This window comes from Misgurnus anguillicaudatus, chromosome 2 (assembly GCF_027580225.2).
Source record: "Misgurnus anguillicaudatus chromosome 2, ASM2758022v2, whole genome shotgun sequence".
Lineage (NCBI taxonomy): Eukaryota > Metazoa > Chordata > Actinopteri > Cypriniformes > Cobitidae > Misgurnus > Misgurnus anguillicaudatus.
The window spans coordinates 1,028,134-1,044,443 of NC_073338.2; the positions used below are offsets into that span (position 1 = coordinate 1,028,134).

At 41.4% G+C, this 16,310-nt stretch overlaps 2 protein-coding genes across 2 annotated transcripts in view; one reads left to right on the top strand and one right to left on the bottom strand.

Annotated features, from left to right (window-relative positions):
* Window positions 1-16,310, bottom strand: part of cacna1eb (calcium channel, voltage-dependent, R type, alpha 1E subunit b) — a 372,975-nt gene that overhangs the window by 270,418 nt on the left and 86,247 nt on the right. The window contains exons 2-3 of the mRNA XM_073871730.1: window positions 3,071-3,176; window positions 1,654-1,793 (exon numbers count right to left, since the gene is read on the bottom strand). Coding sequence (XP_073727831.1) covers window positions 1,654-1,793; window positions 3,071-3,176 — 246 coding nt within the window. The remainder of the gene's footprint in view (window positions 1-1,653; window positions 1,794-3,070; window positions 3,177-16,310) is intronic.
* On the top strand, window positions 9,959-10,727 carry LOC141365969 (uncharacterized). Its single transcript, XM_073870976.1, has one exon. The coding sequence runs from the start codon at window positions 10,021-10,023 to the stop codon at window positions 10,630-10,632; it is 612 nt and encodes a 203-aa protein (XP_073727077.1). The 5' UTR covers window positions 9,959-10,020; the 3' UTR covers window positions 10,633-10,727.

Sequence of the window (16,310 nt, forward strand, 5' to 3'; positions counted from 1 at the left end):
TGAAAGTAATATTCTTGAATTGTATAATTGAATGAAATGTTAATATGCTGGTATGTTCATTTTTAACTTTAAATGTTAATATACACAAATAAAGCTGCTGAAGTGAGAAACATCTTGTTTTAATGTTTTTTTAAGGTTTTAACTTTCCAGAAAATAACTATACAAATTGGAAATTTGAGTTTTGTCTAATTAAGCTGTACTCTAACGTTTAAGTTAATTAAATGAAAATACCACATTAGGGCAACTCAATTAAATTGAGTTATTTTCCCCATTACTTAATTAAACTGAGAGAATCACTTTCCTCAAATCATTTGAGTAGTCTCAACTTATTGAGGTTTACAGTGTATGGTAACCCATACTCAATGGGACATTTAACCAAGCAAGTAATGAACACACATTCATTAAAAAATTGTACCATTCCAATAGTTTTAACTGGATGGTTTGACATGTTTGTATATGGTTTTTGACTGCAGATATTTAAAAAAAAATGAGGGTCGTCACATTAATTTGGGAACATTTTAATTCTAAGTAACCTTAAAGGTTCCAATATAATGCATAAGTTTCTTACAAACCTGAGTTTAGTTTGGCGTGGTCACGTGCGCACGTGAGACTATCATGTGCACACTTGAAAATTTCACGTGCGCTATACGCGAAACAAAAAATTTCCGAGGCTCCGCCTGCACCTCCTCGCAACTCCAGGTATGTCCGCGATTTGTCATTGTGCTAATATTGCTAATAGAAACAGTCAACAAACACTTCCTCATTCGATAATGCACTGCGCAGTTGACTACGGCAGCTGGTTTAGTCCAGAATGCGCAGTACTTTTGCAGTTAGGTCGGTTCGATCTCGGATCGTGTTCTCACCACAAACGAACCGCTCTAGAGTTCGTTTGAAAGCGTACCGAGACCACCTCTGCAAGCTGGTCTCGGTCCGCTTGTTTGGTCCGCTTTTGGTGCGCACCAGAGTTCGATTGCTGCATTCTCACCTGCCCAAACAAACTGCACCAACTGAGGAATCATACTCTGGTACGATTCAATGGAACTAAACAAGGCAGGTGTGAAAACCCCCTTAAACATCATCCATACAGCAGTAAGCTTAAAAAAGGTGTCTGAGAGATGTAATTTAAACTTTACTGTACTCATACTTGTTTTATGAGATTAAGTGGAAACTTTCTTCACATGTTCCCAGTAGACCAGAAGGAAAAAATATTAAATTGGCTCTGTCCCAGCAGATTCACTTGCAACTATTCATTAATTTCAGATCAAATGAAAGCCACAAGCAATGGCCTACTGGCCTTGTTTTAGTTCCCAAATGAATGAAAAGAAACATGTAGGTTCTTTTAAGTCTGCCTTACTTTCAGTGTTTCAAAGGAGGTCAGGAGTGTGGTAGCTAAAAGTGTGTCAGATAACCATTTCTGATTTAAATGACATTTAAACCCAGGATTTACTACCATAAATGAGACATTTCAATCATAGTCTGCAGAATTATTATTTTGTAGGATAACATTTTATAATGATCTTCACGTCAAAATAATATCATTTCAATATTTAAGAAATTAGAGGAAATTTTTAATTGAGGAATTTTTCCTTTTAAACTTTTAAAAATGATCTACAGAACATCTGTTAGGGAAACGTGAAAGTGTATTTTACTTACCCACTTAGCACAACAATGAAGTCCATTACATTCCAGCCATTTCTGAGATAGGAACCCTTATGGAAAACAAAACCGAGTGCCACCAGCTTGATGCCAGCCTCAAAACAGAAGATTCCAATGAAATAAGGCTCTGTCTTCTCCTAATGAAGCCAATGATAAAGAAATAAATAGTAGATTATTAAATATGGAAAGCTAACTAAATGTATAGACATTATTTCTAACCATATGCAACTGCAAAGGGTTTCCCCAGACAGTTGGATATGAATTTTAGTGTTCATGGGTGCTGTTCTGGACATTAAACTGACTCAAGCAATCAAACAATACCACACAGATAAGTTTGTCTCATTTATAAAGTTTTAGAAAATAATAAAAAGTAGGCAACATCTAACATCTCAGTGAAAAGTCAGTCCAACTGTTCATCTCATTTGAACAATGTAATTGTTATTATTATATACTCCTAATATTATTCATGTAGCTCCACCTCAATTTTAGCACATCTGTTAATGTTATTGCTGCTTTATATACCTGGGTTATTGCTGGCATTTTTATATTATATTTGCACTCACTTGCACGTTACTGCACTACTGTTTTTGCACATAAGTTAATACTGTCTATTGCTTATACAGATATCATATACATAATCTAAGTTATGTTTTTCAGATTCTTCAATCCTAAACTATACTTGTTATTACACTACTGTTTCTCTCTTGCACACAAGTTAATACTGTCAGTACTTGCTTATATCTTGAACATAGTCTATATTTATATTTTCTCACTTTACATTCCAACTCTATACTTGCATATAAGAAAACATAGTCTACATTTATATATATATATTTACAGTATATGTTTTCTATTATGTTTTTTTTACATGTATATGTATGTATGCGTGTACAGTTTGTGTATGTATGTACAGTCCTGGCACTTGTGGATGGCAAAGTAAGAATTTAATTGCCCAGGAAAACCTGCTTTCCTTACTGGGCATATGACAATAAATGCTTTGAATCTTGAATCATACTGCAATCATGGGTGACTGTGATTAGAACATATCTACAATGACAAGCGAACGTGTGGTTGTTGAAAACAATAACAGCAGTGAAATGCTAAAGTGTTTATTTTTTTGTTCTTTTCTTTGAAATAAATTTTCTTTGAATTTCTCTAAAGGGTATGATTAGTAATATAAATATTTTATATAGATATGGGTAGTTGTCATGTCCATGAATGACAGCTGTGTGAAATGCTTTTATCTAAATATATATTGCTATATATTTTAAAGGCAGTTTTTATAAACAAATATTAACTGTGACCACATGGATAATTGTTCTTTGACTTGATGATATTTATATAACATTTTTACTAAAACATATTAAAATTATTACATTAGGTTGAAACTTGTCATAATGATTCTTTTGCTTACCAGCCGTTTTGACATTGGTGTCTTGTCCTCACCAGGAAGATGCTGCTCCAGGGCTAAGACAATGCAGTTGGCTATGATGGTGGCCAAGATCATATACTCAAATGGAGTAATGGATGGGTTAAGGTAAATATTATATTAGTGGGGAAAAGCAAATATTCACAAAGAGAATCACATAATTTTCCAAACATTTTGCTGTTTGACCTGTGTCTAACCACCAGAAATTGCATCGGGTTCTTGGTTAGATTTCTTCTTTGGCAGTCCCAGCTAGAATTTAATTTTATATGCTCTTCCTCTCCTACACACCTGCTTGCCTATTTCCCCATTGCTTTTGCTTCTTTATCAAACAAAAGTACCCAGTGTTTGACCTCCGTTTACATCTTCAGAAAGAATTAAGTTTTCTTGTCCCACCACGTAAATAAGGATCTACATGATAATAAGCATTAGGGGTGTGCGGTGGAGTCAGTATTTGTATCTGTATTTGTATAATTTTAGGCAAAATCTGATATCCGCCGTGCTATTCTGTCATCTTTTCTCCCTTTTTCCCAAAACGCAATAAACGCCACTACTCCTTTTTTGCAGAATGCAATAAATCCGCTCAACAAATCACAGCACACCTTTCCACGCATTGTAAACAACAATGGCGGCGCTTTGAATACACACTGAATCCTAGTTCCCTTTCTGTCGTTCACTCGACGTTGTGTTAATGACAACAGGATGGGGTTAGAAGACCAATCCGGTCTAACTTGTGTGTAAAATGCCAATGAAATTGCAATGAAATTGCGTGAATGGTATTTGCATACCAGTTTCCGCCCACACTTAGGTGTATAGAAGGAGATGAGATGCGCCCATTCATTTGGTCTTGTTCTTCAAAGCTCACTGGTGTGATTTCTCTTCCAGTAAATACGAAGAAGTTTACTGTTGGCGTGATGGCGTTGCAACGGATTCGTCTTGAAACATCCCCTGGGTGCTTCAGCAGATTGTCAGAGCATTATCTTAAAGAGCAATTTCCGCACAGAATGAACGTCCTTTTAAGGACGGGTTTTCATTTCTGTGCTTCTTGGAGCATAAAGATTTCTCCCGCTGACAGGCACATTCGCTCTCTCAGTTCTCTGGGACGCCAGTTTGCTGAGGCTGTATTTGTAACCTGATACGCTCTCATTGTCTATTTAAAATGTTGCGGTCACGGCCGCGTCTGCTGCCCACGCTGGCGGTTCAGCTGTTAATTCAGCTGTTAATTTAAAAGAGGAACTATATTTTATGGCGTAATAGCACTTTTGGGAGTACTTCGACTCGCCTGAAAAGTCTGCTCCCCTTCTCCCTCTCATAATGGGAGAGGGAGGGTGTTACTGCGCCGAGTCGAGGTACTCCCAAAGGTGCTGTTGCGCCGTGGGATGTAGCTCCTCTTTTGGATCCGCTTGGAAAAGCGCTACGTTTTATTTTGTGCCACCAAACTTGCTCGTATAACTACTCGTCTTAAATAAGAAAAACGTTGATGTGTTTGGTCACTTCTAACTTTATCTCTAAATGGTACCATTGAATGAATGGGGCTAAGCTAAATGCTATCGAAGCATCACAGCACGCTCCAGCGCTTACGTGCACGCACACAGATGATAGAGGGATGTATCAACAATTCTTAGTTAAGGTAATAACATATTTTAATATTGAAAATTAGTAGACTATTCCTTTAATGCTTAAACTTTAGAGAAACAGATCAAATGACATGTTTAGGTTTATTGTTTACACATATTAACACATTCGCGTTTCTGTCAGTCTCTCATTCTCTGTCTTGTAACTCCTCGTATTCATTTGAAACTTCAGAGAAATATTAAACAACATGTTTATGCTTATTGTGTATGATAGTGAATATGCGTTGTTCTCTCACTCTGTCTCGTGCAGTGCATTAATCCTCGTTTTCATTCATTTAAACCTCAGAGAAACATATTAAACAACATACTTGAAAGCAAACCGTCGCTTTGCTCTCTCTCTCTCTCTCTCTCTCTCTCTCTCTCTCTCTCTCTCTCTCTCGTTCGTTCGCTCACTCTCTCTCTCTGTTGCACTAAGGTAATGTTAATCCTTTAGAATGTTAATTCAATCTTTAGAAAGATTATTAAAACTACAAGTTATAAGATTGTAGGCTCCTGATTGTGTTTGCGGGAATACAAACGTGTTGTGCTGTCAGTCATTCTTTCTCTCTCGCACTCGTGAGGCCGTTCATGGCAGTTGAAGGGGCGGTATCATTATAATAAGAACCCCTTAATACGTCATGGGGGGAGCGAAATTCGAATGACCTATTTATTCACATGCTTGCAGAGAGAGACTTACCAAAACAAAGTAACAGGGTTGCTATTTTTCATGTTTTCTGGGTTGGTAGAAGCACTGGGGACCCGATTATAGCACTTAAACATGGAAAAAGTCTGATTTTCATGGAATGTCCTCTTAAAGGAATATTTTATCATCAGTGTGCCGCATTTCATTTGGACCCTCAAATAACCTCATCCACAGTTAAGCATTGCTTTTCTTGTCTTTTGTAATTATATTAAACAGGAAAAAACTACAGTTGGTCCTGCTGAAAAAATCAGCATCAAACCAGCATGGACCAGCATGGGAATTATGCTGGTTTAGCTGGTTGTCACCAGCATACCAGCACCAAAACACAACATATGCTGGTCTTGCTGGTATGACCAGCATGGGATGCTGGTGCTAGTGCTGGCCTTGCTGGTTTAGCTGATGCTCACTAGCAAACAGTGTTGGGTGTAACTAGTTACTAAGTAATTAGTTACTGTAATTAAATTACTTTTCCTTTGAAAAAGTAAAGTAAGGGATTACTCTTATTTTTCTTGTAATCTAATTACAGTTACTTCTGATGTAACTAAATACTGTGTATGGACTCTAAACAATTATATATACTATAATACAAAAGTGGATTTAACATGGTATAAGTTTACAATTCTCACTATTAACTGGTTGATTATAAGCATTAATATAAATGAGATGCTGGCTGTTTATTAATACTTAATAGCACATATTAATGCCTGATTCTGCAAAACCTTATTCTACGTCCTTAACCCTCCCCATTTCTACCAATACTTAAAATTTATAACTTCTTTAGTATTAGTTGTTGGAGTATATTGAGGCAAAAGTAGTTAATAGTTAGTTAATTGAGAGAATTGGACCCTAAAATGGGACCAGAATAATTGATGTACTTTTATATATTATTTATTCGAGCCATTTCAAGCCTATGTACTAAATAGGATTTAGAAAGTAATTAGTAATAAGTAATAAATACTTTTTGGAGAGAGTAATTTGTTAAGTAATCTAATTACATGATTGAAGATGTAATTAGTAACTAGTAATTAATTACTTTTTTTGAGTAACTAACCCATCACTGCTAGCAAACCAGCACCAAAACACAACATATGCTGGTCTTGCTGGTATGCTGTTTTTTTCAGGGGGGGGGGGGGTGTAAAAAAATGTTTGATATTTTAGATATTTGATCTTTAGATGTTTGATATTTTAAGTTTGAGTTTTAAATTTACTCCAAAAAGCTCAGATTTCTAAATAAGAGATGTGCAGAAAATGTCATTCATGTTATTTCATAGGTTAAATTAACTTCTACACACATATTATTATTATTAGTGCTTTAAGGGGTTTATAAAATAGACCTGATTTTGTCTGACCAAATATTTTCTTCTGTTATCTGGATAAAATCGAATAATGTATTCAGCTTTGGGTGCATCCCTAATAAGCATACTGTCATCATGGGCATAGATTTAGGGTGGGATGCTAGGGACATGTCCCTACCAATATTCAGGGAAGACTGAATTGTCCCTAGCAATAATTTCGACCAAACAATTAATCTGTATTTATATATAACCACTGATGTCCGTCTTATTCTTGTGTTTTCTATTTTTTAACTTATTACATTTTTTTCAGAAATCATTTAAATGAGATTAGAAATCTTTTGCAATCCCGTTCTGTAAAAATAATGCTCTATGTGGTACACAAACGGTTAACAGCTTTCGTTCTCTGCAATGCCCGCCTCCATAACTCACATCGCTAATATGATTGGCTTTGCATTTCTTTAGTCCCGCCTCTCTGACTCGCTACGTGTGATAGGAAGGTTTCACTTTGTACAACGTGCCAAAGTTCATTCAACAAGACGCGCGTGATTATTCGGGCTACATGTAAGTGAGGAAGAAAGTATTATTATACCCACTACTGTTTCATGCACAAAATACGGAACAAGTTGTGTCACATAATGATTCAAGGACAGTGTTTTCACTAGGGATGCACCGAATCCAGGATTCGGATTCGGATTCGGCCGAATACTGGGCTTTTTGACGGGGTTCGGGTTCGGCCGAATCCTAGATTTTTTTCCACCGAACCGAACCGAACCCTAGGCTTGCGCTACGCTGTTTGACGTCACGCGGCCGTTGATTACACACATCGGGTGCTGATGTGGAGATGAGCTTTTTCTTGCGGTGAGCCTTAGGGGCTGGACACACCAAAACTTTTAAACACGGCTGAAAACGCCTTGAGGACGCCAAATGCCAGCTGTTTTTCAGCCGAGCGATTGGTAGCTGTGATGTTTCAGCTGTGAGCCGGTTGGTTGCTGTGGTAATGTCCCGCCCCTCCTCCACTGTAATTGAACGGCCGTGTGAAAACTGACATTGACGAGCGGAGCTTCTCACTCAAAGTTAAATATAGTTTTCAGCGCGGAGCTGCTTGCTTATTGAAAAAACGAGCGTGTCGCAACGCATCGCTTTCATTATGCATAGACTTATGGTAATTGTCAAAATAGTTTTTCCAACTTGTCATCCTGGCATAATGTACAGTTAAAATTAAATAAAATGAAAAATACACTGCTGTGGACGTTGTTTACTTCATTATAGTCCAGGCAAACTAACTCATTTTTGAGCAAAAAATAGAAGTAATTGTAAAAGAATTTTTTTTCAGCATAAATCATATCCAGGAGGTGTCCAGAACAACACACCAAAAGTCCCAAGAAATCCCAGCCGAGGAAACATGCCAATCTCTCACCAATCCGAAATGTGCGCCAACAAGACCAGAGTACAATACACCCCAATGGGGCCACCCCCTTCCCTCAATCCTACCAAAATGAAACTCCACACAATGAAAGTTCCCATGAAAAGTATTTTTTTTTGTATTACAAGTTGCTTCGAAAACCAAATCCAATATGCAAATGAGCCACACACCAATCGAATATGCCCAAAATACACCCAAAAGTAACTTTTTGGTATTACAAGTTTCTTTTGAAATGAATTTGAATATCCACATGAGCTTTACACTTATTTAATATGTCCTAATTTGCATAGGCAGAAACATCATTCATATGTATGATAAATATATCGGCCCAATGTTCATCCAATCATCCTGCTGCTTTTGGACTGGCCTCTAACCTGAAAACTTCCTGTCTTGGTAGTTCCTGCCAGCTGTATTACCCCCGCCGGTATTATCTTCAGGGTCACGGAGGAACACAAGCCTGAACAGAAGGGGAGGGTTGTGTTTTTTTGTGTGTGTTTTTGTTTTGAATTTTTTTTGTTTTTTATCCAGCCTGGATCCTCAACCCCCCCTCCGCGGCCCCCGGCTCGGGCACCCCCACATAATTTCCTGGCCTGTTCTTTACCCGGTTCCTCCCCTCTGGGCCACACCCATCCGATAAAATTGCCTCACTAAAGCAATCTGAATTGCAGCGCTAGCAAAATCTGTACAATTTAAATGCATGTTAAGTTACAAAATAGATCAACACAGTAAATGCTTTAACAAAACACAAGAAAGACTGATACCTTTTTTCTTAAGGTCACTAGTATAAAAGCATAAATGTACCTGAGGTTTCCTTGCAGCATTGATAAGGGTAAAAAAATTGCATTGCAAGATACATTCATTACAATGCAGTGCAATTGGCCATAAAGCGCTATATAAATAAAATTGAATTGAAAAAAAATTAAATACATAAATAAGATGCTCACTTACATTATAGGCTATAGCGTTAAATTATAACCACATTATAATTTATAGCGGCATTTTCCGGGCTTCAGTTCTGGATGGCATGATGCACACAGCAGCTCTAAACTTCAGCTCAATCATTACATACGCAGAAAGATTAATCCATACCATTTAAAATCATGTTTACTTACTGCTGCACTTTTGTAGTTGATAGTTACGTCCACTGTAGTTGCAAGAAAGACTGCAGCACAAAGAGATGCACATGCAAAAAACATGGACTCCCTTGCACTAACATTTGTGGAGAATGTTGTGGTAATAGCTGTACAAACTTACAGTTGCCTGATTTATCAGATGAATATGACCCAGAGGGGAAGAACCAAGCAAAGAACAAACCAGGAACCGACATAGGAGGCGCCAGAACCAAGAGCCACAGAGAAGGGGTCTGTCACGAGTGAGAACCAGGTAAGACAGGATGAGGCAAGATGCGGATCCAAATGCAGTTTATTCCAATATATACAAGTAAATAAGCAAAAACAAGAGCTAGAGAACACACAAGGGACTGGCGACATCTAACAACGAACGACCAAACAAGAATGAACAGGCAGGGTATAAATGCAAGACAATGACCAATGACAGAGCAGAAACAATGAGTAACTATGACAACACACAAGGGGAGAGGCATGAACACAATGAATAACCATGGTTACAAACAAGGGGGCGGAGACACTAATTAACACAGAGAGATACAAATGGGAACAAGGGTATACATGAACACAGGTTAAACACAGGTACACAGAGACATAATATAAATCCAAAACACAAGTATAACAAAACACAAGAATCACAGAACACAGGGACACAGGAGGCACTACGTTACATAGCCCCCCCTCAAAAGGGCGGCTTCCAGACGCCCACCAGAAACAAGAACCCCAAAGTACAAAAGTCCAGGTGGGCGGTGGTATGGAGGTGGACCCGGGGGAGGGATGGTGGGCCAAGGCCATGAAAGTCTAAGGGCCAGGGCGGAGCCGCAGGCGGAAACAGGGACCAAGGCGGCGCCGCAGGCGGAAACAGGGACCACGGCGGAGCTGCAGGCGGAGACAGGGACCAAGGCAGAGTCGCAGGCGGAGACAGGGACCAAGGAGGAGCCGCAGGCGGAGACAGGGACCAAGGAGGAGCCGCAGGCGGAGACAGGGACCAAGGAGGAGCCGCAGGTGGAGACAGGGACCAAGGAGGAGCCGCAGGCGGAAACAGGGACCAGGGAGGAGCCGCAGGCGGAGACAGGGACCAAGGCGGAGCCAAGGGGGGAGACTGGGACCTGGGAGGAGCCGACAGAACTGGCAACCAGGGCGGAGCCGGCAGAGGAGGAACCCAGGGTGGAGCCGGCAGGGCAGGAAGCCTGGGCAGGTCAGGAACCCAGGGCGGAGCCGGCAGAGCAGGAACCCAGGGTGGAGCCGGCAGGGCAGGAAGCCTGGGCAGGTCAGAAACCCAGGGCGGAGCCGGCAGAGCCCAGAGAGGGACTGGATACCAGGGTGGTGCTGGTGGTACCAGGAACCTGGGTAGAGGAGAATAGAGAGAGGCCCTCTGGGCCTGGTTAGACGGGGCAGTGAGTACAATTACAGTCATTATGGACCAGACAGTGAGGGCCAGGAGCTTGGGGACAGCCATCTTGGTACAGACGGTGAGTTGAGAACTGGCCATAGTTTTGGTGACCATAGAAAGTCTTTGGAGCTTCGGGGTGACCACACTAGCATACCAATGAGGCGCAGGGGATTCAAACGGCACAGATGACTCACTCGGCTCAGGGGAATCAGAAGACTCACTCGGCTCAGGGGAATCAGAAGACTCACTCGGCTCAGGGGAATCAGAAGACTCACTCGGCTCAGGGGAATCAGAAGACTCACTCGGCTCAGGGGAATCAGAAGACTCACTCGGCTCAGGGGAATCAGAAGACTCACTCGGCTCAGGGGAATCAGAAGACTCACTCGGCTCAGGGGAATCAGAAGACTCACTCGGCTCAGGGGAATCAGAAGACTCACTCGGCTCAGGGGAATCAGAAGACTCAGGGGAATCGGGGAACTCAGGGGAATCGGGGAACTCAGAAGACTCAGGGGAATCGGGGAACTCAGAAGACTCATGAGAATCGGGGAACTCGGGAGATTCACTCGGCTCAGAGGACTCGGGAGATTCACTCGGCTCAGAGAACTCGGGAGATTCACTCGGCTCAGAGGACTCGGGAGATTCACTCGGCTCAGAGGACTCGGGAGATTCACTCGGCTCAGAGGACTCGGGAGATTCACTCGGCTCAGGGGACTCGGGAGATTCACTCGGCTCAGGGGACTCGGGAGATTCACTCGGCTCAGGGGACTCGGGAGATTCACTCGGCTCGGAGGACTCGGGAGATTCACTCGGCTCGGAGGACTCGGGAGATTCACTCGGCTCGGAGGACTCGGGAGATTCACTCGGCTCAGAGGACTCGGGAGATTCAGTCGGCTCAGAGGACTCGGGAGATTCACTCGGCTCAGAGGACTCGGGAGATTCACTCGGCTCAGAGGACTCGGGAGATTCACTCGGCTCAGAGGACTCGGGAGATTCACACGGCTCAGAGGACTCGGGAGATTCACTCGGCTCAGGGGACTCAGGGGAATCAGAAGTCTCAGGGGACTCAGGGGAAACGCAGAAGACTCAGGGGACTCAGGGGAAACGCAGAAGATTCAGTAGACTCAGTAGACTCAGTAGACTCAGATGACTCAGATGACTCAGATGACTCAGATGACTCAGTGGGTGTTAGGAAGCTGGAGACCACAGGACGAGGGACCCCAGCCACCCGTACAGATACTAATGGGGCATCCATCACACTGGAGATTAAAAGTCGGAACCGTGGCAGTGCTGGAGAGTTCATCAATGTAGTTTGGTGAAGTGGAGTGGGTGTGGCCGGCATTTTGTGAGTTTGTTCGGGTATGGGAGCCATCTTGAAAACGGGTGAAGGTGGAACTACTGCACCTTTAACAACTGGTACATTGATGATGTTGTCTTTCTGATAAATCGGAGCTGGTATGGATGTGGCAAACTCGAAAACTGGGGATGGATTAACAGTAGCGAACTGAGGTATGGAGCGGGATGACGTAGCGGCCATCTTGTGCGCGGACGCTGACACAGGGGAAACAGAACTGGAGAGAACAGCGTCCGTGCTAACAGCGGATTGCTCGGCCTTGGGTCTCTTCCTTCGCCGCCGATGATGTGAGCACTGCGCTGGCTTACTGATGACTGGCTCGAGTGATCTTACAGTCTCTGCTGGTCTTTCGGCGGGGAACTCCCACAAATTCCATCGGTTACGGTTGTGCAGGTAACCGACGAAACCCCAGAAATCCAGTATACGCAGCCCGTCTACCTCTTGCTGCGGCACGGGTTCGTCGAGACATTCATTAAAATAGTTCTTCAGTTCAGAGTCACTGAGGTCTAGGCCCTGCGAAAGTGACCAGAAAGTTTGCGCAAAACTGCGAACAGGTTGCCACTGTTGCCGGAGGGAAGTCAGGTCGGCGAGTGCGTTCCACCATTCTTCCTCCGTGGTGGGGGGTGAAACGTGCACTCGGACACTGCTGAGACGGAGCATAAGGACACAGGGAAAACACCAGGGAACTCGGGAAATCACGGGAAAGAGGAATTGCTGCTGGATCCTGAAGTGGTCGTTCGTTCTGTCACGGGTGAGAACCAGGTAAGACAGGATGAAGCGAGATGCGGATCCAAATGCAGTTTATTCCAATATATATACAAGTAAATAAGCAAAAACAAGAGCTAGAGAACACACAAGGGACTGACGACATCTAACAACGAACGACAAAACAAGAATGAACAGGCAGGGTATAAATGCAAGACAATGACCAATGACAGAGCAGAAACAATGAGTAACTATGACAACACACAAGGGGAGAGGCATGAACACAATGAATAACCATGGTTACAAACAAGGGGGCGGAGACACTAATTAACACAGAGAGATACAAATGGGAACAAGGGTATACATGAACACAGGTTAAACACAGGTACACAGAGACATAATATAAATCCAAAACACAAGTATAACAAAACACAAGAATCACAGAACACAGGGACACAGGAGGCACTACGTTACAGGGTCGAGGATCCAGGCTGGATTTAAGAAAGGATGTAAAAACAGAATCACCAAAAAACAAAAACACCAAAAAAAGGCCTCCCCTTCTGTTGCTACCTTGTCGTGGTGGGGAGGCTTGTGTTCCTCCGTGACCCTGAGGATTGTGCCGGCGGGGGTTGTGCAGCTGGCGGGTGCTGCCAGGCCAGGCAGTTTTCGGGTTGGAGGCCTGTCTAGGGGCGGCGGGGTGATTGGATGAACGTTGGGCCGATGTATTTGTCGTGCATGTGAGTGATGTTTCTGTCTATGCAGATTAGGACCTATTAAATAAGTGTAAAGCTCATGTGGATATTCAAATTCAAACTTGTAATACTAAAAAGTTACTTTTGGGTGTGTTTTGGGCATGTTCGATTGGTGTGTAGCTCATTTGCATACCAAATTCAATCTTCAAAGCAACCTGCAATACAAAAAAAATTACTCCTCATGGGCACTTCCATTGTGCAAAGCCCCACCTTGATAGGAGCAAAGGAAAAAATAGCCCCACTGGGGTGCATTGTAGCCTGGCCCCACCGCACACATCTCGGATTCATGAGAAATCAACATACCTCCTCAACTAGGATTTCTTAGGACTTTTAGTATGTTGTTCTGGACACCTCATAGATATGATCTATGCTGAAAAAAATTATCTTACAATTAGTCTGTCGTAAAACGCTATTTTGCCTGGACTATTAATGTGTTTTACTGTGTTAATGGAATAAGGATGATGCGAGTAGGATTCGGTATTCGGTTTCGAATTCGGCCGAATCTTAAATGGTGGATTCGGGATTCGGCCGAACCTAAAAAATCTGGATTCGGTGCATCCCTAGTTTTCACCAATACACGACAATCCCATGTTAACCCGAGGAGTTGCAAACTTGTGTCAGTACATACATGCTAAACCTTTTATAAATGGGGTGGCAAGGTTATTTAGCTCTTTCCCCGCCATTAACGAGTTATCTCGTCAATCTGCAATATCGCTATTATCCACCAGGTGGCGCTATTCTGCAACTTATAAAACCCGGAAGTATTGCCCTAGGGCAAACAGCTGTATGTCCGTGTATGTTTTAAAGATCGCTCTGCATCTGCTCTCTATCAAAAGTCCTTCACAAAAATGGAATTATCTCAGCTTTTTGCTCAAAATTTGGTGTTTTTGATGAAACCTACACATATTTGAGAGGTGATAAAAACAGAACACATGAAGGTAGGATAAAACGGATTCTTTTGTTTGAAAGCAGAGGGTCTGTTCTTTTAATTCATATATTGTATGTTTATATATTTAAAAAGGAGCATTTTATGGAAGGCATTAAACGTTTGTGAAAATCATGAAAACTGCTGGCGGTGAAAGAGTTAGGGGGTCCCTAATCCATGAAAGAAAATAACCCCAACATGTTAAAAACATGAATTCATGTCATGATTGCTGAATACTTTACATTACATCTATGCAAGTAATGACCACAGTGCAGTAGACATAATGTCAGGTTGCATTTTAAACATAAACTATTTTTTTTCACACTGATTAACTGTCTGTTAATGAAAAGAAGATTTAATGTGAACTACTGAAACGTTAATAAACATTGTTCAGGAAACAGCATGATATATATACACCTACTTCAACACTGGGATTTTTTTGGCAAAATTAAATTAAGAATTAAATATTAATTGCATATTCTTCAATGTTATAAAGTAAATATGGATTCATATATGTTACAATGTGATTTTCTTTTTTTTTGACAAAGACTTAAACAGTTACTGTTTATTAGGCTCTAGGACATAACAAATTGTTTATTATAGTACATTAAATTTGGGATGGCACCGGGGGTGGCGAGTCAGATGTCACTGAGTAAAGTGCATACCGAGTTGTCTGTTGTTTATGTCAAGTAAACGGTGATAACAGTTTTTGCAATGCAACCATTTTATTTATGTCCCCACCAATGCCAGAATCAAACCTACGCCCTTGACTGTCATGATGTCTTGTCCTTGTTTAACTCTAGTCTTGAGGCAGGATCATGACATGTTTTGTGTGGCAGCACATGGCCTCTTGTTGGGCTGTGTGTTTCCGTGTCTCATCTCTTAACCCCGCCCCCCTTGTCTCCTTGTTAGTTATTGTTTGATTAATATCACCTGTTGCCCTCATTAGTTCTCCCATTTAATGCCCTCGTGTTTGCTGTCTTGTGCTGATTCATTTTGTATTTACCTGTGTCACGTACCTTTAAGTCTTTGTTTTCTTAGTATCTGTTTGAGTAGTGTTTTCAAGTCTTGTTTATTAGTCTAGCCTGTTTTATATAGTTTATTGTATTTACCCTGTTTTGCCCCCTTGTGGGTCTTTGTTTTCCCCGTTTTTGTTAATAAAGTATAGGGCTAATAAATATTTTTTGAACTTAAAACACAACAGTATCTGGGTTAATTTACTTTTGACCACAGTCAAAGTATTTTCTTGTCAGCTAAAACACTCTCTGAATTTCCTCAGTCTCTGATGGGATTGTATTAACTTTGATAATTATGGAAAAATTGGACAATGAGCATATCAACAACAATTTGGGAAGTCTAGAAATAATACTTGGTGATGATTATCAATCTCCTGAAACAGGTCTGCCTGTCAGTCCTTCAAGAGCTTTGCTAGTGGCATTGGCATACTGCTAAGTAGTTAATAAACATGTTACAGTTGCTTTTAAATAGATCAGATGTGCTTGATAAAGTTCTTGCTCCTGATGACAGTGAATGTGGAATTTGCTCCTTCAGAGATGGCACTAACTATTCTGAAAATTATTTTCCGATGGCAAAAAAAATTCTCTTGGCACCTCAAAAAAGAAACGCAAGATATTCAGTGTTTACTGGGTCCTTGCCAATCTTCCCTCTAAGGATTGGTGTTCTTTTCATGCAATTCTCCTGGCAATCTTCTGCAAAGCTAGTGCAGTATGGATATGAAAAGTCCTACACCACCAGCAAGACCTGAAAACTTTGGAGAAACATTGCATCTTTGTAGAGCGATTAAAAGAATGTATATTGGGAACTGTTCTATGTGTGTCTGCTGATAACCTTGGTCCCCATTCCTTGGCAGGATTCCAAGAGAGTTTTATTGTGGAACACATCTGTCGCTTCTGTATGGTGAAGAAGAGATAAATCCAGCAA

Bases quoted from the DNA above. Each gene is read 5' to 3' on its own strand.
- LOC141365969 (XM_073870976.1), top strand. From the start codon at position 10,021: ATGGTGGGCCAAGGCCATGAAAGTCTAAGGGCCAGGGCGGAGCCGCAG.